The sequence below is a fragment of the Erpetoichthys calabaricus genome, chromosome 10 (genome assembly GCF_900747795.2).
Source record: "Erpetoichthys calabaricus chromosome 10, fErpCal1.3, whole genome shotgun sequence".
Lineage (NCBI taxonomy): Eukaryota > Metazoa > Chordata > Cladistia > Polypteriformes > Polypteridae > Erpetoichthys > Erpetoichthys calabaricus.
Window position 1 is genome coordinate 147,880,712 of NC_041403.2, and position 26,348 is coordinate 147,907,059.

General features: G+C 42.1%; 1 protein-coding gene across 5 annotated transcripts in view; it reads left to right on the top strand.

Moving 5' to 3' along the window:
- helz2a (helicase with zinc finger 2a) overlaps positions 1-26,348 on the top strand; it is a 163,475-nt gene that overhangs the window by 126,717 nt on the left and 10,410 nt on the right. For all 5 annotated transcript variants that reach the window (XM_028812073.2, XM_028812072.2, XM_028812071.2 and 2 more), the window contains 5 exons: positions 5,000-5,192; positions 16,394-16,528; positions 16,701-16,913; positions 23,692-23,848; positions 26,091-26,258. In XM_028812073.2, the coding sequence (XP_028667906.2) occupies positions 5,000-5,192; positions 16,394-16,528; positions 16,701-16,913; positions 23,692-23,848; positions 26,091-26,258 (866 nt within the window). The remainder of the gene's footprint in view (positions 1-4,999; positions 5,193-16,393; positions 16,529-16,700; positions 16,914-23,691; positions 23,849-26,090; positions 26,259-26,348) is intronic.

Genomic DNA, 26,348 nt, shown 5'->3' on the forward strand with positions numbered 1-26,348 from the left:
AAACCGGAGCGCCTGGAGGAAACCACGCAGACACGGGGAGAACATGCAAACTCCACACAGGGAGGACCCAGGAAGCGAACCCAGGTCTCCTAACTGCAAGGCAGCAGTGCTACCACTGCGCCACTGTGCCGCCCATTAATAGCCATATAAACTACAAATTAAGAAAGTGGCTGGAATGAAAACTTACAGGATCTCAGTTTGACACCCCCGCACCTAAATGCATGAAGACCACTGTATATGAGATCATTTGTACTTAGTAATTTCTTTGTTTTAATAGAAACGAGTAGCTAAAAAAACTGTGAGGTATATTTTGTTTAAATTAGCCCATATATTTGTTATCTTCATATCATAATTTTGTTGGTTGTATTGTGCTGCCATTTTAATAAGATCTTGCATTAAACAGGTGGAGTGGTGGCTCTGAGGCCAGGAATCTGCACTGGCAATCGGAAGGTTGCTGGTGCAAATACCATAAACACCAGAAGTGACTCTACTCCACTGAGCAAGGCCCTTAATCTGCAATTGATCCCTTCTGGGTATAACGTTAATCTGCATTCAGCCCTGCAAGAAGGTCCTCCAACTTACAGGGAAAACGCAGGGGTTTGGTGGCAGGTTTGGCACTGAGGTGTCACCCTTTGCACAGCTGCACTTCCAGTCTGGGTGGTTCGTCATGTGGTGGGTATGGCAACGCGCTGTATCAGTGAATGCTCACAGCCTCCTCCGTTGCATTAAAACAGTCTTTGTACGTCTTAATATGGAGCACTCTGAGACTGCGTTATATTCTGAATATTTTGTAAATATTCATATACCTGCTGGTCTTCAGTGCCCACTCTGAATGAGCAGCCAGTTCTTCTAAGGGAATAGTCACCCACCTCACTCACTCACTCACTCACGCCGGGGGTCTCTATTTCTTGTTAAAGTGCTTCCTCTATTAGTTTTATTACTGGGTATTTATATTATGGGATTATCATTGAAAAAAAATCGAAATCCCACAAAATGTATTTTGTAACAATATATACGAGGGAAGTTCAAAAAGTTTCCACACTTTTTTTAACTCTATTTATTAAGAATTTCATAAACAAACGACATCACTTTTCCACATAGTCACCTTCCTCTGCGATGCAATTTTCCCATCATCGTACCAACTCTTTAATGCCATGAGCAAAAAAATGTTGAGCACGTAGCCACTCAGTTCCAGGGTTCTTTCATCATTCCTTACGTTCATGGCTGTAGCTGGACGTCCGGAGCGCTCTGCATCCGTCACACTAGTACGGCCATTTTCGAACATTTCAATCCACTCATAGACAACCCCACGAGAGAGAACTTTATCCCCATACTGAGCACACATGCGGAGATGAATTTGTGCTCCCAGCACACCTTCCGCCCACAAAAAGTGTATGACAGAACGCTCTTCCTCTTTCATGCAATGTATAGGTTTCACAGCCATGTTCACCGCAGGGAGGCAACTCTTATACTAAACTACAAGGGCAGCCAGCTTGCCAGACAGAACTAGTCACATGACACTCTCAGACACAACCAATTACTACTCCTCTCGCCTTCACCGTTTCTAACAAAAATATAAAAGTGAGGAAAGTTTTTGAACGTAACTCGCATAATCCACAAGATACACACTTATGAAAATAATGGATCTATTTTATTCAGCAAACAATGATGTATTATAGTAGTTGTGTAAATAGTAACACACAGGTCACTGCTGGATTCATTTGTGTCTTTTATGGGGCTGTACCTTTTGGGTATGAGTCCTCCTTAGTTGTTCCTAGACTACAGAACGGTTGTTAAAAGGTGCAAGCCCTTTAAAAGATGATCCAGTGAAAGAAGCCATGTCATAGTTATGGTTCTTCCTCTGAGTTGGCAGCTTCTGGGATATATGTTGAACTTCTGGCAAGATCCCACCTTGAATCCCTGCAAAGGCAAAAAAAAAGGTCACATTAATGACAACACATTTTTGACAAAAAATTAGCAAAATGAATTGTTTGTATAATATGTGACTGTAAAAGTTGCCCTCTCCCTTTTCTGGACTTGATTATTCCATAAGAGTGTTGTGGAAAGCTGAAGCCTATCTGGCACAAGGCAGAAAAACCTTTTATAAGGTCTCACCAACTATGGAAAAACCTAATATGTCACATCTTTCAAGTTTTGAGCGAATTGAGAAAATGATGTCACCCCTATAATTAACGATCTCCAGATTTCAATTTTCCTTCAGCTTCATGTACGCAATTTTTTTTTTTCACAAATCAACAACATCTACCATTTAAATCACTCAGTCGCAGCATTTAAATCACATGATCGTAATCCGACGTTTTCATTGGTAGGCAGTCTTTCCTCATTGGTCAGTAGAGTTTCTAGGTTTTTGTCCTGTAGTATGTAAAGTACTGTGTACATACTAGCTTTTTCAAAATGTGCTATGACCGGAATGAATACATATTTGGCTATCACCACTACCTTATAACATCAGGAAAAGATCTAGTAACTCCAAAAACTAAAAAAAAAAAGACAAAAAAACCTCAATTTTGATAAAAATGGCAGTTGTCAGATTTTTAAATTGCACGTGAGAGGTGCATGCAACTACATTAAATTGCATCCTAACCCTACCCCTAGCCCTAAGCCTAACCTTAAGATGGACTGCTTGACTTGTGAGGTGGGTGAAAATCAGAAAAACCTAACATAAATGTTAGGAGTTACATGCAAACTCCTCACACTCTGTGACTGAGTCGGGAACTGATATATAATAAATTGTGGAAGCTGGCCCGGACACAGACAGGTAGACATGTTTAAAGCACCACGACACGTTTATTATACAACTAATATTTACAATAGTGCACACACAACCCCAAAACTCCCCCAAAATCCAGGCCTTCTTTCCAATGCCTTCCTCTCAGGTCCACCTCCACTCCTCTCCTCCAAGACCTCGTCTTCTCCACTCCCGACTCCGGCCACTGAATGGAGGGAGGCGGCCCCTTTTATAATCATCCAGATGTGCTCCAGGTGCCTCCTGATAATGTTCCGCCGGCACTCCCCAGTGTGGCGGAAGTACCGACTGCGCACCCGGAAGCACTCCAGGTTTACCTAGTCATCCTCCTCCCAGCACTTCCGGGTGTGGCGGAAGTGCTGAGGACCAGGGCTCTCCAGGCATTGGGGTGCCCCCTGGCGGTGACCATGGGCCCCTATAGGGTTGAGCTTCCAAGCTCAGTTCCCATGGTCCCCAAAGCCACCAGGACGGTCACCCCCTCACGGTCTGGAGGAGGCGTAATCCCTCCTCTGGTCCTTTTGAGCATCCCGGCTGGGTGCCACCCCCAGCCTCCTGCCACAATATATATATATTATATATATATATATATATATATATATATATATATATATATATATAATATAAAAAAATCTTGGGTCGAGACGTGATCATCTCAGAGAGACATTTTGAAGTCCCGCAAGACTTCTTGCATGTCACGCCTTACTTACGAACAATTTCTCGGAGACACTTTAACATCCCACAAGACAAGGAAGTGAGACAAAAGGACAGCTGCTGTACAGGCTTTTTAATGACTGACACACAGCGCGACATGCAGATCACACAGCACGGCAGCAGCTAGCAGCAAGCCAGCAGCTGATCTGTCCTTAGCGTGTGTTCATCCCCCCACCCCCCTTCACAACGTGAGCAGCAGAGACGTGAAGTGGCTAGCATGAAGCACGCCTCCGAGGGTAGGGGTTGTGGGGTGGGCGAAGTGAGTAGGGGGTACAGCCCTCTATTATATATATATATATATATATATATATATATATATATATATATATATATATATATATATCTTCTCGCAATTGAGAGGGCACCATGGCGAATGTTTGCCGACTGCACACCAACCACATGCGTTACCTGGTAGGTAACCACCCATCAGATTGTGTTTCAGACTACAAATGCTATGAATGTAATTACTCTGATCTCCAGGCTGTCAAATAAATGAACCACACGCCGTGGCACAACGTAAAGGGGCTTCGCGTCTGATGCTGACATCCGAGGTTCGATCCCCGCGAGGGGTGCAGTGGAGTGCGTACGCCTGATGAGCCCAAATAAGGGCGAAACACGTGTCGCATACTCTTTGCATTATTTGACAGTAAACTATGTAACATTCTATGATCTGCTTCTCACAACTAGCGGGTGTTTGCCGACTTGCAGACCAACCACATGCGTTACCTGGTAGGTAACCACCCATACAATCAGATTGTATTTGAGACTACAAATGCTATATATATATTGGACGGGTGCTACAATACAATTTAAACAGAAATAAGAAGTAGTCTTTGTGACATTCTTTCAAAGGTATTAGCTCGATAAAACAGGTCTTCATTCGGAGCTTCGTGCTGCTACAAGTTCGGGTCCAAAATGAAATATCTTTCTCCAGGCTGTTTGCTCTTTTATATTCCTCCAGCCAACAGAGGTGAAGTCAGTTGCTCTCAGTGGGTGTCTTCTTACTGCTGCAATTGACAAAAGAAAAGACAATGTTAGTGACTGCGCCCCACTCTCGCCCCGGGGTGGTGTTGCCTACCTGCGATAAACCTGGAAGGTTACTCTTAAAACTGCATGTGTGACAAAATATAGACATTCAGACATTTGACGTTTTTGCCGTCTTTGACATTCTTAACGGTTCTAATCATCATAATGGAACCAAATGGTAATGCAATCTAAGATAAGCTGATGAGATTGTAAAGAGGCCCCAATTATGAAAGGTCTCGAAGAAAACAAATCTCTATTAAACTAAAATTTATTTGAGCGTGCTGTTGTTCAACTCTAGGTGACCCATCAATGGCTCCCCCAACTCTATCCTGGACTTTCCACAGTGATTATGGTGTGTTTGTCACTGGGTATTTCATTATGTGAAGTCCATTCAAATGGTTACTAGTTGCCAGACGGGTAGAGCTTGAGAAGAATCAAGCCTGAGATTAGGTGAAATTCTGAGATATTTTAATTCGGCTCCTTTTGTATTTACAGTTATAAAAAGTTGCTCAGCAAGGCCCGGAAGTATGAACTGGACGGCCATGATGTCCTGCTGTGTACATGTACTGCTGCTTCAAGTCCTACCTTGACAAATAAGACAAACATGCGGCAAATTTTGATTGATGAGTGTGCTATGGCAACAGAACCAGAGGCTTTTATTCCTCTTGCCAGCTATAAGCCAGAGAAGGCAAGTCTTTTTTTTTGTTCTAGAGTATAATTTAGAAAAAAATGTAAGCAGATGATCATTTGTAATGGTATTTATTTGTGTAAAATTTACTTTTAACGTTTGTGCAAGTGAATGTTGATGATACCCAAGCTGCTCATATGTTCATGCACCACAGATGACCTCAAGGATGTCTCGATGAGTTAAGCTTTGAACAACTTTGTTCAGCAGATGCAACTGTAATTGGGGGGATTGTTGCAATTTGGAGGGCAATTAAAAGATTTGGACTTTAATAGTATTTAATGGCAATGATATACCAAATGATTTGTTTTTTTTTTAATAAATGAAAGCCTTAATAATCCATCCATCCATCCATCCATTTTCCAACCCGCTGAATCCGAACACAGGGTCACGGGGGTCTGCTGGAGCCAATCCCAGCCAACACAGGGCACAAGGCAGGAACAAATCCCGGACAGGGTGCCAACCAAGCACACACTAGGGCCAATTTAGAATCGCCAATCCACCTATCCTGCATGTCTTTGGAATGTGGGAGGAAACCGGAGCGCCCGGAGGAAACCCACGCAGACACGGGGAGAACATGCAAACTCCACGCAGGGAGGACCCGGGAATCAAACCCAGGTCCCCAGGTGTCCCAACTGCGAGGCAGCAGCGCTACCCACTGCGCCACCGTGCCGCCCAAGCCTTAATAATAATAATTATAATAATAAATCAGTTATTTTCCAACCTGCTATTTCCTAACACAGGGTCACGGGGGTCTGCTGGAGCCAATCCCAGCCAACACAGGGCACAAGGCAGGAACAAATCCCTGGGCAGGGTGCCAGCCTACTGCAGGACACACACACACACCCACCAAGCACACACTAGGGACAATTTAGGATCGCCAATAATAATAATAATAATTAATAATGGTCGAGGGTATCAATGTGCTTTTACTGTTTGTTTTTTGACAATAGCCAACAGTATCACTTATCATGTGATAAAACAATAACAAAAACTTCAATTTTAATACTACTACTTCTACAGACAGACAGACAGACAGACAGACAGACAGACAGACAGACAGACAGACAGACAGACAGACAGACAGATAGATAGATAGATAGATAGATAGATAGATAGATAGATAGATAGATAGATAGAATTCTTTATTGTCATTATGCATACACATAACAGAATTTTCGGTTGGTAGGACTCGGCTTCAAAGCAGAATACTTAATATATAAAATACTACTACTAATAATAAAATAAACACTACTACTACTGCTAGTACTATAACTGAACATGCTTAATAAACTTATGTAATACCGTAAATACAGGGTATGTAGATATTAAAAAAAAAAAATGAAAATGTGGATGTACTACCTACACTGATGAATTTATCTAAACTTCATTTTGTCCTTCCAATGACAGCAGATAACAATAAGGCCTTAACTAAATCAGTAATGTTAGCATCAAAAAAAGTTAACCAATAACTGAAGTTAATCGGAGCTGATTGCACTTTTTCAATGTCAAAGTTGCTTGTCTGGTGTTTTTCCTCAGTTCTGTCAGTAAGAGAGCCGCCTGTGTGTTGGTGACATTTACAAACATGTCCTCAATGCAACAACACTCAGAGCACTTCATATTTCAACTAATGTTAGCAGCATTTAACAAGAGGTCCTGAGGTCTCTGTGGTCGTAATAAATAATCCATAGCCATGTGTCAGCTTGGCACCGTAGCATCTGATAATATCTTTTAAACACTCAATATAAACACTGTTATGCATAATGTTACTCCATTGTTAGTCCACTAATCTGCTAACTTTAGTGTAGTGGTAATTCATGTAACGTTAGATAGCTTTATGGAAGTTATATAAGTTTAGATTTCTAAACACACCTCCACGAGCTGCTTCTTCATGCTTTCGTTTTTTTCTTTTCTGTGCTCCTGACTGGTGTTGACTTGAAGCCATCTCTCTGGTCGTCAATGGAAAACGTTCACAACAGATGACTGTCTATAACATTTGTTTATCATTTCGTGAAACAACAATAACCAATAGATTCTAGTTATGGACCTCCAGAGTTTCACTCCATCGAGGAGTCAGTGATGTTACATGATATGCCTGGCTACACTATAGTAGGGTTGTGTGAAGGTTATTGGACTTAAGTCAAGTAAACCATGTGAGAAAACTGTCTAATCCAATTGGATTGTGTTCAGGGCTTGGCGGATGGGGTTCCACACATTGCCACACTCGGTCACATAAGGACAGTTGTATTTATTTATTATTAAAACAAACCAATAGAAGGTTGTACAGATTTGAATCTATCCTGGCAGCACTGGGTGTTAGGTAGGAGTTAGTTATTCCATCACAGAACACAGTTTTTCTTTCATACTAATAATGCATTCAGCTGCTCTTGGAGAAGAGGTAAATACAGTAATCCCTCACTTATCGCGGGAGATAGGTTCCAAGGCCGACCGCGATAACTGAATTTCCATGAAGTAGGGACACCATATTTATTTAATTATTTAACGTGTATTTGGACGTTTTTAAACCCTCCCTGTATTGTTTCCAACCCACCCTTTACTCTTTTAATAACAGGGACAACTGCTAAGCAATATGATATCGGTAGATAAGTTTACACTTACTGTATAGCGAAGTACACGTAGCTATATATGACGTGAAGATGGTGATGAATATGCTGCGCAGTAAGAATGATGACGATGAAGGTGATGATGACTTTTACTGCGCAGCCGATGACTGTATTTTACGTCTCTTCAGACGGCGGTGCCATTTCCTGGGGCACCTCCTCCACGGTTTCCGAAGGTGTATCCGTAGTAGTAGTAGTAGTAGTAGTAGTAGGAACTGGCTGTTTTTTGCGAGGCTGCAAAAACATTGTGATCGGCAGTTGCTGCCGCTGCTTCTTTTTCCAGTCGAAGAGCAGCTTATAGGCGGTCATGACGTCGTCGACCTTGTTGCAAAGATTCCTAAAGCAGATTCCATCCAGACTACTGCCTTATCACATCCACTTGCAACTCGTTTTGCGCCCTGGTTAAAGGACACTGCGGCCGTAGATCTTATATGCTTTTCCTCCTTTTTAAATAAAAAGAATCGTGGACTCATTGATGCTGTAATGGTGTCCTGCAGCGGTGTAGCTGTTCCCTTCCTTCAACATATCCAAAACTTTTACCTTTTCTGCAATCATTTGCATCTTCTGTTGGCGCTTGGACACGGCCCCGGAAGCAGGAGCACGTTAATGCTGAATGAGTGAGATGAGACTTCCTGGTTAATGCAGCACTCCGTCGCTGAGCCAATCAGCAGCACACAGGAACTTAACTGCATGCTCTGATTGGGTAGCTTCTCAGACATCCGCCAATAGCATCTCTTGTATGAAATCAACTGGGCAAACCAACTGAGGAAGCAAGTACCAGAAGTAAAAAGACCCATTGTCCGCAGAAACCCGCGAAGCAGCGAAAAATCCGCGTTATATATTTAGATATGCTTACATATAAAATCGTCGTGAATCCGCGAAAAGTGAACCGCGAAGTAGCGAGGGATTACTGTAAGAGCTTCTGAGGCAGAAGTTCCAATATAAGCTCGAAGCTAAAAATCAAACAATTTGGAAAAAAAAACTACCCATATTCTTCAAATTGTGAGGTAACACTGGACTTTCACCTTATTTTGTAGTGAATAACCTAGTTATCCATAAATAAGAATTTTTGGTCAAACCGTATTTGGAGTGAAATGATTCACATTTAATGCATTTTTTGCTGATCATTTCCACAAAAATGTTTTTTTTTTACCTTTAGTTTGCAAACAGCGTAACAAATCAACACCTCATCTTTCTCTGACTTGACTGATCGAAGACGCATGTGAACACATTGACGTGGGAAGGTGAAGTATCACAACTCGGAACTCTGAATTGAGAGCACACAAACGGAGCATAACTCTCTCATCCCATTGGCAGGATTCCACCAAAATTAGACTTTTAAGGTTCTGATGAGTCCTACTAACCAAACTCTGCCCTATCTAAACATCTATAAGCAGGTTTCTCAGCCCGTGCAGACCCCCAAAAAAGGGTAAAGCTTTAAAATCCAAAAACACAGAATAGGAAGAGGGGAACCATAACACCCCTGATGCACAATGACAAAAAAACAACGTTTTTTTTAAATATTTTGTAGATTTATTAATAAAATGTATTCAAGAAGTAATGCAAAAACAAAAGCACTAAAAGAACTGTGAAGGAATGTCTTAAAGGCAGACTGAGAGAAACAAAACCAATCCAGCAGCCCCAAATACTTAAACTTTTTGACTAAGAAAAAGGAACCAAAGAATCAAAAAACAAGAGAACTTACGCAACTGAAATCTCACAGAGAGCCGTAAACAGAAGTTTAATCTAATGCCATAGCAGTCCTCTAACATTTGCTGGCCTCTTAAATAGCACTGGGGGTTATCCCACGGCTGTAACATCAGGGGGCCCCACCCTCCTGGGCTCAACACACAGTACAAAGGGTGGATACCCAAATATTATTTTAAACCAATTTAAAGCGAACATTCATTAGGATGACTTGAATATGTTGTGTGCATTGTGGGGAACAGCCCGAACACAGATAGGTAGACATGATTTAAGCACCACAACGCATTTATTTACACTATTTACACAAACACAACCCAGTGCCGCAGCACCAATCACCCCAAAGTCCAGGCCCTCAATACAATGCCTTTCTCTTCTGGTCCGCCTCCACTCCTCTCCTCCGAGCTCTGTCCTCTTCCACCCGACTCCAGTCATCGAATGGAGGGAGGCGGCCCTCTTTTATTCCCCACCCGGATGTGCTCCAGGTGCCTCCCAATTGGCTTCTGCCGGCACTCCCCAGTGTGGCGGAAGTACCGGCTATGCACCCGGAAGCACTCCGGGTTGACCTAGTCATCCTCCTCCCAGCACTTCTGGGTGTGGAGGAAGAGCTGAGGACCAGGGCTCCTCAGGCATTGGGGTGCCCCCTGGTGGTGACCACGGGCCCCTATAGGGTTGAGCTTCCAAGCTCAGTTCCTGTGGTCCCCAAAGCAGCCAGGGCGGTCGCCCCCTCATGGTCTGGAGGTCCTTCCGGGCATCCTGGCTGGGTGCCACCCCCAGCTGCTTACCACAGCATATATACACGAGATAACAAAAAAAAATTCTCTAGAACAATATTTATATATATGTAAATGTATATAAATGTATGTATAAATGTATATAGTATGTAAATGTTAAATAAAAGGACACAACTCTTGAGCCGGGATGAAACTCTGGCTATAACAACTGACAGTACCCCATTCACCTATAATACAGACTTCCCACATATTTATATCATCTACACCAGTGTTTCCCAAACTCGGTCCTGGGGGACCCCTGTGGCTGCAGGTTTTTGTTCCAACCAGCTTTTGCTTTTAATTGAACTCCTGGGTTAATTAAGTGAACTGTTATTTCCCAGGTTCTGTGTTTAGGGAACAATATAGAAATTAGAAAACTAAGTTTGCTAAAAAAAAAAAATGTACCAAGCAGTTATATAGGAATAATGTATTTCTTTTGTTTTTAACAGTATTTTCATCTTGATTTTCATTCTACTTTTCTAGGTCTTCTAATTGTTTAATAAATCCATTATTTACTAATTAGTGGGTCTGACTCTAAAGTAGTTGCAGCCTTTGATTATTTAATGTTGTTTGCCTGGGTGTCTGCTCTGCTCGTTTTAAATTGTCATTATTAAGATACAACGAAGGGGGAAAAAACTGCACAGAGAAAGGGCAAAGTATGATGAAATCAACAAAAGAGAGTTAAGCATTTAAATCAATAGCAAAAGCAGAAATATTTCAAAATGTCATATAAATAGCGCTTTGAGTACTGAGAAAAGCACTATATAAATGGGATTAGATTCATACTTAGTGGCATGGATCGTGGACTATCTTAAAGACAGACCTCAGTATGTGCGTCTTGGGAACTGCACGTCTGACATTGTGGTCAGCAACACAGGAGCACCACAGGGGACTGTACTTTCTCCGGTCCTGTTCAGCCTATATACATCGGACTTCCAATACAACTCGGAGTCCTGCCATGTGCAAAAGTTCGCTGATGACACTGCTATTGTGGGCTGCATTAGGAATGGGCTGGAGGAGGAGTATAGGGACCTAATCAATGACTTTGTTAAATGGTGCGACTCAAACCAACTACACCAGAACACCAGCAAAACCAAAGAGCTGGTGGTGGATTTTAGGAGGCCCAGACCCCTCATAGACCCCGTGATCATCAAAGGTGACTGTGTGCAGATGGTGCAGACCTATAAATATCTGGGAGTGCAGCTGGATGATAAATTAGACTGGACTGCCAATACTGATGCTCTGTGCAAGAAAGGACAGAGCCGGTTATACTACCTTAGAAGGCTGGCGTCCTTCAACATCTGCAATAAGATGCTGCAGATGTTCTATCAGACGGTTGTGGCGAGCGCCCTCCTCTACGCAGTGGTGTGCTGGGGAGGCAGCATTAAGAGGAAAGACGCCTCACACCTGGACAAACTGGTGAGGAAGGCAGGCTCTATTGTTGGCATGGAGCTGGACAGTTTAACATCTGTGGCAGAGCGACGGGCGCTCAGCAGGCTCCTATCAATTATGGAGAATCCACTGCATCCACTTAATAGTATCATCTCCAGACAGAAGAGCAGCTTCAGCCACAGACTGCTGTCACTGTCCTGCTCCACTGACAGATTGAGGAGATCGTTCCTCCCCCAAACTATGCGACTCTTTAATTCCATCCGGGGGGGGTAAATGTTAACATTTAACATTATACATAGTTATTGTCTGTTTTTCACCTGCATTATTATCATTCTTTAATTTAATATTACTGCGGTGGGTTGGCACCCTGCCCGGGATTGGTTCCTGCCTTGTGCCCTGTGTTGGCTGGGATTGGCTCCAGCAGACTCCCGTGACCCTATGTTTGGATTCAGCGGGTTGGAAAATGGATGGATGAATTTAATATTATTTATTGTATCAGTATGCTGCTGCTGAAGAATGTGAATTTCCCATTGGGATTAATAAAGTATCTATCTATCTATCTATCTATCTATCTATCTATCTATCTATCTATCTATCTATCTATCTATCTATCTATCTATCTATCTATCTATCTATCTATCTAAATGTAATGAATTATTATTATTATTATTACTAAATGTAAAAATCATGCTGCTATGCTTTTCTGAACGTCGAATAAAAGAAAAAAAAAACAGCTAATTAAATGAGATCAGTGCTATCAGGTGTTGCCACTGATTAGGAATCCAGTTGGAACAAAAACCTGCAGCCACAGGGGTCCCCCAGGATGGAGTCTGGGAAACACTGATCTACACCATGCTGTCCTGAAATGAGTCTACTGTATTAGCTCTTCCTTAGACTTTTTCTATTGTTCTTATATTCTTGTAAATAAGAATGTAAAACTCCATATACTATTTCAGGTGAGGCCTCGCTAGAGAACGTACACTCTGCGTGGTGTAATTAGACATACTAATAAGATTTTAAATAGCCGTAGTTGAGGACAGTGGCAGGTTCACAGTTTTTCTCATTAGGGGTTTTGTCAAGTTGCTGATACTCTATTATGCAAACTCAGTCATGTGAAAAAGTAAATACACTCTTAATGCTTTCATATTACTAAGTACAACTAATTAGTTGATGAGCACCAAGCAGAATCTCATGCTTTATGGTGTGGATATTTGAGTTTTGTGATAACACCGTGTTAAATCCAAGTGACTCCTCAGAGAAATGATTAGACCATTAGTCCATAGTGGCAGTGAATATTTACAAATAAAAACATTCACAACGTTAGTCCATGACTGGATGTACTATCAGGGTGACCCGGGTTCAAACACTGGGGCCCTGCTTACAAATGGGTCTTTGCATACATGATAGGAAACAAAAAAAGTCTAATAAACAGAGAAAAGTCCATATTTTAACTGACAGGCACTCAGAGCAACATTTAGAGCAGCACCCATCCTTACCCAAGTTTGATCTCCACAATTGAAAATCTATTAAATCAAACCTGAATTGAAAGCGTTTGAAACAAAACTACAACTGGGTAGTGTAGCAAGTGTCTAACATCACTTTAAGGAGATTGTACTGTATATTTAATGTTTTACCGTGCTGTAAAAGAGAAAATGGACAGTCAGTCAAGGTGAGAGCTTAGTGGTGCAGCGAAAGGAAAAATCAAAGAGAGGTTTTGTCAAAAACTTTACCTATACTGACATTTGTGTGACGAAGTGGGTTCGCTCCGTGCTCCCATTCAGATTCTGGGAGCTCTGAACCCGACACCGTCGATAATGTCACCGATGAGCTAGGCAGTGAGGCGGAAACAATGAAACAAGGGGATGGTGCAAAAAGTGCAAAGTGCTTTTATTTAAAACCAACAAACAAAACAAAATGTCCCAATTAAAGTGCAGTGCATCAAATCATTAAATACATAATCCAATAAAACAGAGATGAATCCGTGGATGTTAAAATCCATTAGAAAAAATCTTTAAAAAAACAACGAGGTTAAAACAATGGCTGGAAGCTGTCCCTTTAAAAATCATCCCGTTGCCTTTCTACTGGTGACTCCCCTGCTTCTCCCATCCAGGCTATGCACCAGGGGAGCCACCCTACCTGCAGCTGACCTTCTCTCTGCCTTCTCCTGCAGGTCTGTTCGCCTCACCGTTCCCTGGCTCCGGTGGGCTTCACCAGACCTTGACATGGGCTTCCCCAACGACCAGGCCGCTCATACTGGGGGGGTTTGTTTCCCAAGTCCTGACTCCCACTGCCTTTGCTGACCTTATGCGGTGAGCCGTCCTCCTTCCGGTCACTCCCACTCTTCAAAATGCTCAGTGGGAATGATCACAATCGACTGCTCCTCGGGTGCTGGCCATACACCCAGGCTCACTGCTCACTGCTTAGCTGCATGCGAGCCTGCACTCGCTTGTTTGTTCACTCACACCTGCACCGGCTTTCCTCTCCGTTTCCTGCCGCCTTCTTCTCCTGCAACCTCCGTTTTTTTCTTATCTTCTCTCATCCTGCTAGCCAGCTCACGCTTTTATTTATTATGGGGACGTGGATCAGATGTGGCAATTAGAAGCACCCGGGAACAATTATGGATGCGGATGACTCCTCACCTGTGCACTTAATTGAGGATTGCCCGCATCACGAATTCCCCGGGAACTGATCCGCCACACTACCACGCCCCCTTTCTAAGCCACGAAGGCGGCGATTGTTTATTTAAAAAGTGGCCTTCTTGACATGAGCTGTGGACCCGCTACACCACAATTTGTAGCTTTCAAAAACCCAAAAGATGATTTGACATAACTGTAAATATTGCAGTTGAGTCTAAAGATGCTGACCTTACAGATAAGTCAGGAAACAGCTAATATCACAGCTTTAGAAACAATCTGCAATCCAATAACACCAATACTGGCATGAAGAGCAATGTGGAAGACAACTAGGGCACTGTAGAAGATAAGAAGCACCCAACAACACCAACCCCAAATAATGAAGCAAATACATATTTAGCAAATACAGTGCATCTGGAAAGCATTCACAGCGCATCACTTTTTCCACATTTTGTTATGTTACAGCCTTATTCCAAAATGGATTAAATTCATTTTTTTCCTCAGAATTCTACACACAACACCCCATAATGACAATGTGAAAAAAGTTTACTTGAGGTTTTTGCAGGTTTATTAAAAATAAAAAAATTGAGAAAGCACATGTACATAAGTATTCACAGCCTTTGCCATGAAGCTCAAAATTGAGCTCAGGTGCATCCTGTTTCCTCTGATCATCCTTGAGATGTTTCTGCAGCTTAATTGGAGTCCACCTGTGGTAAATTCAGTTGGTTGGACATGATTTGGAAAGGCACACACCTGTCTATATAAGGTCCCACAGTTGACAGTTCATGTCAGAGCACAAACCAAGCATGAAGTCAAAGGAATTGTCTGTAGACCTCCGAGACAGGATTGTCTTGAGGCACATATCTGGGGAAGGTTACAGAAACATTTCTGCTGCTTTGAAGGTCCCAATTAGCACAGTGGCCTCCATCACCCATAAGTGGAAGAAGTTCGAAACCACCAGGACTCTTCCTAGAGCTGGCCAGCCATCTAAACTGAGCGATCGGGGGAGAAGGGCCTTAGTCAGGGAGGTGACCAAGAACCCGATGGTCACTCTGTCAGAGCTCCAGAGATCCTCTGTGGAGAGAGGAGAACCTTCCAGAAGGACAACCATCTCTGCAGCAATCCACCAATCAGGCCTGTATGGTAGAGTGGCCAGACGGAAGCCACTCCTTAGTAAAAGGCACATGGCAGCCCGCCTGGAGTTTGCCAAAAGGCACCTGAAGGACTCTCAGACCATGAGAAAGAAAATTCTCTGGTCTGATGAGACAAAGATTGAACTCTTTGGTGTGAATGCCAGGCGTCACGTTTGGAAGAAACCTGGCACCATCCCTACAGTGAAGTATGGTGGTGGCAGCATTATGCTGTGGGGATGTTTTTCAGTGGCAGAGCCCAGACTTGAATCTGATTGAACATCTCTGGAGAGATCTTAAAATGGCTGTGCACCGATGCTTCCCATCCAACCTGATGGAGCTTGAGAGGTGCTGCAAAGAGGAATGGGCGAAACTGGCCAAGGATAGGTGCGCCAAGCTTGTGGCATCATATTCAAAAAGACTTGAGGCTGTAATTGCTGCCAAAGGTGCATCGACAAAGTATTGAGCAAAGGCTGTGAATACTTATGTACATGTGATTTCTCAGTTTTTTTATATTTAATAAATTTGCAAAAACCTCAAGTAAACTTTTTTCACATTGCAATTATGGGACGTTGTGTGCAGAATTCTGAGGAAAAAAACGAATTTAATCCATTTTGGAATAAGGCTGTAACATAACAAAATGTGGAAAAAGTGATGTGCTGTGAATACTTTCTGGATGCACTGTATATGAATCTGCTTAGAGGTGTGAGATGTTGTGACTTTTTATAGCTGAAAAGCTGCAGTTGAGTATGCCTAGCCATAGACTGGAACCCTGCCAGTGTTTGTTCCTCCCATAAGCCACAGCCTCATGTAGTCCTGTATGAGTTACAGCGATGGAGGCCCACCTGATGTAATCTAGTGTGCAAATATGCCCATGACCAGTATATAACATTTTTAGAATAAATTAAGGCAAACGTATAGAATGCTTCAATAACATGTTATTCATTTCAGATTGTGCTCCTTGGTGATCATAAGCAGCTTCAACCTGTGGTGCAAAGTACTCTTCTGCAGAGACTTGGAATGGAAAAATCCCTCTTTGAGCGTTACATGGACAAAGCACTAATGTTAGACACGCAATACCGTATGGTAGGCTTATAGTTTTTTTTATTAATTACGAAGGAAGATATCAGATAGTGCAGTTAAAAAATCTTTTACAACATTGAATAATAACAGTATTAAATAATTTTAAAAAGAGTATGAAGCAATATTCAATATGAGTTACTCATGATATATATTTATATATATTTTAAATTTTCAGCATGAAGACATCTGTAAATTTCCCTCCCAGGAATTTTATGGTGGTCATCTGAAGACAGATATTGTTCGTCCCAGAAGCGTCTTCCAAGTAAAGAAGCATCGATGTACTCCAATACTTTTTTGTCATGTCCAGGGGAAGGAGATAAGTCTCATGGTTGCCACAGAGAAAGGGAATGAAAATTCAAAAGCAAATCTCGAAGAAGTCAATGAATGTGTAAGTAATTGGTAGCGATACCATCTTCCAAAATTTGATTATTTAATTAATGGAAATTCTCCCTAGAGCTCTTTCTTTTCTATTGTATTTTTAATAATCTGTTTCCAGGTTTACATGGCCATTTAAAAATTACTCTTACGGGCCAGCATTTTAGCTCTTAGCTTGTAACCTTTTCCTGGTTATCCATGACATACAGTATATGTTAGGACAAAGTATACTATACAAAAACATAAAGTCTGTAATAAATTTCCCTTTTGTTATTACTTCTGCTTGCAGGAAACCCCGTGTACAGAACAAACAGTAATTTCTTTAAATCCATTAAATCCCTTGTTTAATTTGTTCTTACAGATATGAGAGAAATACAGTATATTAATTAACCAAAGGTTATGTTCGGTGTGAGACCAAAAACAAAACTAAAATTTTTTGTGACAGAGGAGTCTAAGTAAGGAACAGGGCCCCTTCATTCCTCTCTGCTCTTTAATTTTATATACATGTAACACAGTGCATGACAATAACAGAGGTGGCTGAGACTCTGATACCTGCAAATCCCAGAAATGCCCCAGGACTAATGGCATCAGTTTAAATTTAACGGGTCCCCCATGAGCTACTCCATGTTAATGCACATTCTCACCTACAAACTTTGAATAGGGATGCTCCTCTCCCACGTTCTCCGAAATTCTTTGCTTCAGTGATTGAAGTGGCCGGTACTTCTCAAGGTTTTGCTTTTGATTACCGGAACTCTTAGGTACGTACTGGCAATGTTTTCTAGTGTACTGGCTATCAACATGGTTATTCGTTCCACTTTATCTACCTCCAGTTGCCAAAGGTGCCACTGGTAATTCAATGGGGAATACCCAGGTTCTCCCCTCAGCTTAAATCATGCAATACCCCAACATTGGTTTTAGAACACAGTGCTTGAATTTCTAATACCGAAGCCACCTAAGTTGTGTCACAAAGCTTGAAGCTACTGCTCTGCACTCCTCGGTCATAATGTTAGTACATCAGTGTAATACATAGAGCACCAGAACCACATACAAATGACGAAAAACACAAAAAGAAATACTGTACTTGACAGAACGGCATACTGTAAATGAAAATCTGAACCATCGAATAATGATAATAATAAATGCTCAGGTTTCATATTATTACTACTGATTACCCCTTTCAATTCAAAAGAATATACTTTTCCTGTAAAATTGTGTTTTAAAATGTCCATCAACAAAAGCCAAGTTATTAGGAAAAGCAGGAGATGATCCAATGCAGGAATGTTTTCAGTTTACAGTTACAGTTTATTCTCATTATACTTTCATACAACGAGATTCTGATGATAACTTCCCATGTTCAACCAAAAAAAGTAACAATAAAACACTACAATAAGACAGTGTGGGGAACAGCCTGGACACAGACAGGTAGACATGTTGATTTCACCCAACACACATTTATTTACAATATTTACATCCATCGAAGTGCACAATACCCAGTGCCGCAGCACCAATCACCCCTCAAGTCCTTGCCCACAACACAAAGCCTTCTCCAAGTCTCTGGTCAGCCTCCACTCCTCTCCTCTCCTCTCCGTCCTTCTTCCACCCGACTCTTGCCAATGACTGGAGGGAGGCAGCCCCTTTTATACACCCCGGATGGACTCCAGGTGCATCCTGAGGAGCTTCTGTAGCCTCACCCCTGTGTGGCGGAAGCTCTGACGGTGTATCCGGAAGTCCTCCGGGTGTCCCTAATCCTCTTCCCCCCCAGCACTTCCGGGTGTGGCGGAAGTGCTGAGGTCCAGGGCTCCCAAGGCATCGGGTCGCCCCCTGGCGGTGACCACGGGCCCCTACAGGGTTGAGCTTCCAAGCTCTGTAAACGTGGCCCCCAAAGCAACCAGGGCGGGCGCCCCCTCGTGTTCTGGAGGAGGCACAAGCCCTCCTCCGGTCCTCCTGGGCATCCCGGCCGGGCATGACTGCCAGCCGGGTACCACAACAGTTATAAAGAAATGAAGAGCAGGTAATGGAGAAAAATAATGAAGAAAGCAGCATGTATTCAATTACTATATACAAAGAGGCATTAAGTACGTACAACTTTAAAAATATATATATATTATACTGTATTTAGCATGTGTGATAAATGTTAAGATAAATTGTGTCTATATGTGTTTGTCTATATTGTATATTTTATGTTTATATTACAGTTCTTAAAGACTGGTGGAGCATTGGGTTGGAGAGGTGTTCCTCAGTCTGTTAGTGCATGAACTGATTGCCCTAAACCTCTTTCCTGATGGCAGCGGGGCAAACAGATGGTGGCCGGGATATGTTGTGTCTCTGATAATGCTGCTAACCTTCATCCAAAATCGGCTAGCATAGATGGTGTCCATGTTTGGGAGGTCCACCCTGATGATTGGCTGTGCAGCCTTCATCACATATAGTGTTGCTCCTTCCATTTTGTAATTGTGCAGATGGCACACCACACAATTAGGTCGTAGGAGAGGATACTTTCTATTGCACAACGGTAGAAGTTGAATAAAAGCTGCTGAGGTAAATGAGCCTGTCTCAGAAAGTACAGTCGTTGTTATGCTTTTCTCATCAGGTAAGAGATGTTAAGAGACCATGTGAGATCCTTTGTTATATTAACTCCTAGGGACTTAAGAATGTTTTACTCATGAACAATTGTGCATAGCATGTTTAAGAGTAAGGACCTCCAGTGACCTAATGATGTTATTATTAAGTTCAAGTTCAAAGTTTATTGTCATGTGCACAGTAAGGAAACACGTTTCCCTGTACAATGAAATTCTTTCTTTGCTGTCCACACCAAATGACAAAACCAACGTATAAAGATAAACACAAATAATAAGTAGCAGATAGAGAATAAGTAACAGAGGCAGCATAAAGTATAAAAACAGAATAGAAGTATAAAGTGTAGGTGTGTGATGGACAAGTCCAATACAGTTGTGTGAGGTAGACAGAATGAGGTGAACCATGGTTATAAACTCCAGTCAGTTATTTAGGAGTCTAATGGCCTTGGGAAAGAAAGGGTTGTTTAGCCTGGAAGTCCTGCATTTCATACTTCTATATCTTCTGCCTGAGGGTAGAAGTGTGAACATTTCGTGTTGGGGGTGGGTGGGGTCACTTTGTCCGTGAGGATCAAGGCAGTTCTCCTGCGGACTCTGTAGTTCAAGATGCTCTACAGAGAGGGCAGTGGGGTCCTGGTGATCTTCTCAGTAGTCCTTACCACTCTCTGCAGACATTTGCGGTCCATGACAGGAGTGTTGCTGTACCACACAGTGATGCAGCTGGTGAAGATACTCTCAACAATTCAGCTGTAGACGTCGCCGAGAATCTTAGTCAACACACCAAACTTCCTCAGCCTCCTCAGAAGGTACAGCCGCTGTTGAGACCTCTTGACCAGCTGTGTGGTTTTAAGTGTCCAAGTGAGGTCCTCACTGATGTAGACGCCCAGGTATTTAATGCTGCTCACCCTCTCCACTTCAAGCCCTCGGATGAACAGTGGCCAGGGAGATTTCCTCTCCTTCCTCATGTCCACTATCACCTCCTTCGTCTTGTCTGTGTTGAGGGTGAGGTTGTTGTCCTCACATCATGACGCCAGACTGGTCCACCTCCCTCCTGTAGGCTTCCTCATCCCCACCAGTGATGCATCCAATCACTATTTGACAGACACGTTTATCCAAGGTGACTTACAACATTTGAGATACAATTGGTTATTTATTTTGTTTTACCAATTGGAGCACAAGCAGGCGAAGTGACTTGCTCATGGTCATACAGTGTCAGTACCCACAGCTTCAGGGTTTGAAGTCTTAGGTCCAAAGCCTTAACCACTACACCACACTAATATCTGACCTTGGAAAGAAAAACTACAAAAATAATGAATTAATTACATAGTAGGTCTGATACACCCAATTAACCAACAGCAATGACTGAAACCCATTATGTTATGAAATTTCCTGGGCAAAGCTAGGTAACACAGCTAGTTAATAAAACAATATGCAAAATAATACAGCAAAACAAAAAAACAAATAAATAAAAGTATATTTCAGCCAGGTAAACTATGCTGGCTGACCCACGACACATGCAGCATTGTGAACATTAGAAAAAACAGTGTGAACAAACCCTCACATTGCTGGTTCAGATCCTGACAAATATAAATCTGCAGCAAAATAATAATTTATTGATTGAAAAACAGGCTATACATGGTAGTTGTTAACATCAGGGAAAGCCAGAAGATTGTGCTAAATGTCAAATGCATAATGTGGTGTTTTGTAACACAACCACTAGACTTGATATAACTGGTCCTCCAGTGAGGGAGTGGATTACGGATTGTGGATTGCTGACTGTAGTTGGCATCCCAGAATGATCCACATTTTCTCTGCTGAAGACACTTCTGAGTTAGGGTGCTGGCACAGGGTTTTCTAAATGCTATACAGACCCTAATGATCAGCAGAGGAGAATGAAGGCTATTGGTATTGGCTTTACACCATCATACTTGTTGTTTTGGCCAGCGAGTGCAGCTTTTGAGAATGTTGACCATATTGACTGCTGCCTCCATGTGCAACGTATTGCTGAAGAGCTTCAAATGTCAGTCCATGGCAGTAAAGGATTACCAATACAAATGTCTGACAGGAATCACTCAGAGTTGGTGGGCAGTCAGTGAGAAGCATAAATGATAAATGGGTGTCACCCTCTGCAAATTGTTATCCTACAGCATGAAATTACCATCCTTGGAGCCCACCATACTTCTGTAGATGGGAAAAGTATTGATAGAAGTGCTGTAATGGTCTATCCTTTGATCTTCCACTAATTGTACTCTTCTACTACTTAACTCACTCACCACACCCAGCCCCATAAAGAGTGTGTGAGCGTCTGTGCATCCATCATGGTCTGCATTTTTAACTTTTATTGAATTTAGTTAAAGCATGCAACGTTCCATACAATCAAGTCAAACTTAACAAAACTAAATTCAATTTAACTCCCACCCATGAGACAGAGAGAAAAGTCCACAGCCTGTTGAGAGTAGTATAGAGGGAAAGGAGTCTTTCTCCGCAATATAAATGCTTATTCTAAAATGTTATTGATTAGATCCTGCCAGATTTTTTAAAACGTTTTGCACAGATCCTCTAAGAGAGAATTTTATTTTTTCCAATTTCAAATAGTATATAACATCAGTGAGATCGACAGGCGGATCGGTGCGGCGTCCGCAGTGATGCGGGCTCTGCATCGGTCTGTCGTGGTGAAAAAGGAGCTGAGCCATAAGGCAAAGCTCTCAATTTACCGGTCGATCTATGTTCCTACCCTCACCTATGGTCATGAGCTATGGGTAGTGACCGAAAGAACGAGATCGCGAATACAAGCAGCCAAAATGAGTTTCCTCCGCAGGGTGTCTGGGCTCTCCCTTAAAGATAGGGTGAGAAGCTCAGTCATCCGGGAGGGGCTCAGAGTAGAGCCGCTGCTCCTCCGCATCGAGAGGAGTCAGATGAGGTGGCTCAGGCATCTGATCAGGATGCCTCCTGGACGCCTCCCTGGTGAGGTGTTCCGGGCACGTCCAACCGGGAGGAGGCCCCGGGGAAGACCCAGGACACGCTGGAGGGACTATGTCTCCCAGCTGGCCTGGGAACGCCTCGGGATTCTCCCGGAAGAGCTAGAAGAAGTGGCCGGGGAGAGGGAAGTCTGGGCATCTCTGCTCAAGCTGCTGCCCCCGCGACCCGACCTCGGATAAGCGGAAGAGGATGGATGGATGGATGGATATAACATCAGTTACCCACAGAATCAACAGAGTTGGGTTAGAATTCTCCCACTTGAGCAAGATAAGTTGACGTTCTAATAGAGAAGTAAAGGCAATTACAGTTTGTTTCTCCTTCTCCACTTCAAGCCCATCTGTGAGTCCACCAAACACAGCTGTTAATGGATTAGGAGTGATTGTGACACCAAGGCGGTCCAAAAGGCATTTAAAAATTTTTGTCGAGAATGATATTTGCTACATGCCCAAAACATTTTGCCCAGTGAGGCTGGAGCTCGATTGCAACGTTCGCAGTTTGGTTCTTGCCCTGGAAACATTTTGGATAATTTTAAATGAGACAGATGTGCTTGAAATAAAAAACATTAAGTTGAATAATTGAATGTTTTGCACATGTGGAGCTCGAGTGAATGGTCTACATCTTTCAGTTGTCATATGCAAACATCCAATAAGTGCCACATTACATCAGCTAACATGACATGGCATCACCCAGACTCACAAAGCCCCATGAATTGCCCTCGATCACTCACTTATTTGTCAGGGCACTCTTGGTGTTCTTTGGTGATAATAAAGCATCCTGACGTTTCCATGTTCTGATTCTGTCCAATTATTGTCTGTTTATAGGAAGTTCAATGTGTGAGATTTCAGTGTTTCAAATTTCATGTTGACTGATCTCTGATGTAAATTTCCCCCATTGCTTCATAATGCTACTATTTTTTTGGCTGATTGTACATACAAATAAAGAGCATTATTTTCCATTTTACATGAAAAGTTGAAGTACTTCTTCAACATCAGTTGGCATATTTCATACTGTCAATCCTTTATATAAGAAAACTTTTGTCTAGACCAGGATGTTGAGCCAATATACTTTTCAACTCCTATTCATGTCACATTTCCAGAATTTCATAATGTCGAATTATGAGGGTCCCCAAGGTGCAGCTATCCATATATCTAAAGCTCTGTGTAATACCTAATCCAGATAAAGTTATCATTTTTTTTCTAACATTTGTCTAACCAAATGTCCTCTTATCACTCTTTACAGGTTTGTGTAGCTAAATTGCTGATGAATGTTGCCAAAATCAAATCAGAAGACATTGCAATTCTGACACCATACAATGCCCAGGTAGCAGAAATCAAGAACACTCTGCAAAAGCAGGGAATCACAAACCTTACAGTGACCACTATAATGAAAAGTCAAGGTACAGAAGTCTCATTCATGGAGATTATTGTTCTAAATTGAGTGTTTGGAAAGTACAGTTAATTGAAATTAGTGATTTGAGGAGTCTGAAGCTAAATTAAAAAAGCAATGCCTGGTGAAATAATTTTACAATTGCATGTTCCACAATAGTGATTGTAAGGATGGGGATGGAGCCGTGTAAAACACAGATGGTGTCTTGTATTGTGTCACAGTGCATCAACATTATAATAACTCCGCATTTATGCACATACAGTTAGGTCCATAAATATTTGGACAGAGACAACTTTTTTCTAATTTTGGTTCTGTACATTACCACAATGAATTTTAAATGAAACAACTCAGATGCAGCTGAAGTGCAGACTTTCATCTTTAATTCAGTGGGGTGAACAAAACGATTGCATAAAAATGTGAGGCAACTAAAGCATTAATTTAACACAATCCCTTCATTTTAGGGGCTCAAAAGTAATTGGACAAATTAAATAACTGGAAATAAAATGTTCATTTCTAATACTTGGTTGAAAACCCTTTGCTGGCAATGACAGCCTGAAGTCTTGAACTCCTGGACATCACCAGATGCTGGGTTTCCTCCTTTTTAATGCTCTGCCAGGCCTTTACTGCAGCGGCTTTCAGTTGCTGTTTGTTTGTGGGCCTTTCTGTCTGAAGTTTAGTCTTCAACAAGTGAAATGCCTGCTCAATTGGTTTAAGATCAGGTGACTGACTTGGCCATTCAAGAATTTTCCACTTCTTTGCTTTGATAAACTCCTGGGTTGCTTTGGCTGTATGTTTTGGGTCATTGTCCACCTGTATCATGAAACGCCGCCCAATCAATTTGACTGCTGTATTTAGCTGGATTTGAGCAGACAGTATGTCTCTGAACACCTCAGAATTCATTCGGCTGCTTCTGTCCTGTGTCATATCATCAATAAACACTAGTGTCCCAGTGCCACTGGCAGCCATGCACGCCCAAGCCATCACACTGCCTCCACCGTGTTTTACAGATGATGTGGTATGCTTTGGATAATGAGCTGTTCCACGCCTTCTCCATACTTTTTTCTTACCATCATTCTGGTAGAGGTTGATCTTGGTTTCATCTGTCCAAAGAATGCTTTTCCAGAACTGTGCTGGCTTTTTTAGATGTTCTTTACCAAAGTCCAATCTAGCCTTCCTATTCTTGAGGCTTATGAGTGGCTTGCACCTTGCAGTGCATCCTCTGTATGTACTTTCATGCAGTCTTCTCTTTATGGTAGACTTGGATATCAATACGCCTACCCCCTGGAGAGTGTTGTTCATTTGGTTGGCTGTTGTGAAGGGGTTTCTCTTCACCATGGAAATGATTCTGCAATCATCCACCACTGCTGTCTTCCGTGGACGTCCAGGTCTTTTTGCGTTGCTGAGTTCACCAGTGCTTGCTTTCTTTCTCAGGATGTACCAAACTGTAGATTTTGCCACTCATAATATTGTAGCAATTTCTCAGATGGGTTTTTTCTGTTTTCGCAGCTTAAGGATGGCTTCTTTCACCTGCATGGAGAGCTCCTTTGACCGCATGTTGTCTGTTCACAGCAAAATCTTCCACATGCAAGCACCACACCTCAAATCAACTCCAGGCCTTTTATCTGCTTAATTGATAATGACATAACGACGGACTTGCCCACACCTGCCCATGAAATAGCCTTTGAGTCAATTGTCCAATTACTTTTGAGCCCCTGAAATGAAGGGATTGTGTTCAAAAAATACTTTGGTTGCCTCACACTTTTATGTAATCGTTTTGTTCACCCCACTGAATTAAGGCTGAAAGTCTGCACTTCAACTGCATCTGAGTTGTTTCATTTCAAATTCATTGTGGTAATGTACAGAACCAAAATTAGAAAAAAGTTGTCTCTGTCCAAATATTTATGGACCTAACTGTATGTGGACTTACAGTGTTTTTTTTTAAGTTCTCTGTAACGTAAATTACATGTGATGTATCAAAATGCACATTTCATCTTTAAAGGGAAGTAGGATTACTCTCCACTTCACATCATAGTGTGCTTTCAGGGTTATACTTTCAGAGAAATTAACCTTTGTAACTCAAAAGTTAATGTTTAGAAGAAATAATAATCATTAAATTAATTGTTACATTTTAAAATGAAATACCTACAACATATGAAAACTGTAATCAAAGACAAACAAATTATCATGGTAGTGCTGCTTACTTCTAGAAATATCCATCATATTCCCATGTTTGCATTTGTTCTTTTCTTCAGGTAGCGAATGGCGCTATGTCATCCTTTCTATGGTGCGTTCCTGTGAAGAAGCGGAGATTCAGCGTTACCCTGTCAAGTCCTGGATGGCTAAACATTTAGGCTTTGTTGTGAATCCAAACCAAGTTAATGTTGGCATCACACGAGCTCAAGAAGGACTTTGCATTATAGGTATGTTGAACAATATGGAAGTTTTCACCGCATCTCCAGGGGCAGCACCAGTCGAGGACCATTTGGAGTCCTAGGTGGGGCTGACGGACT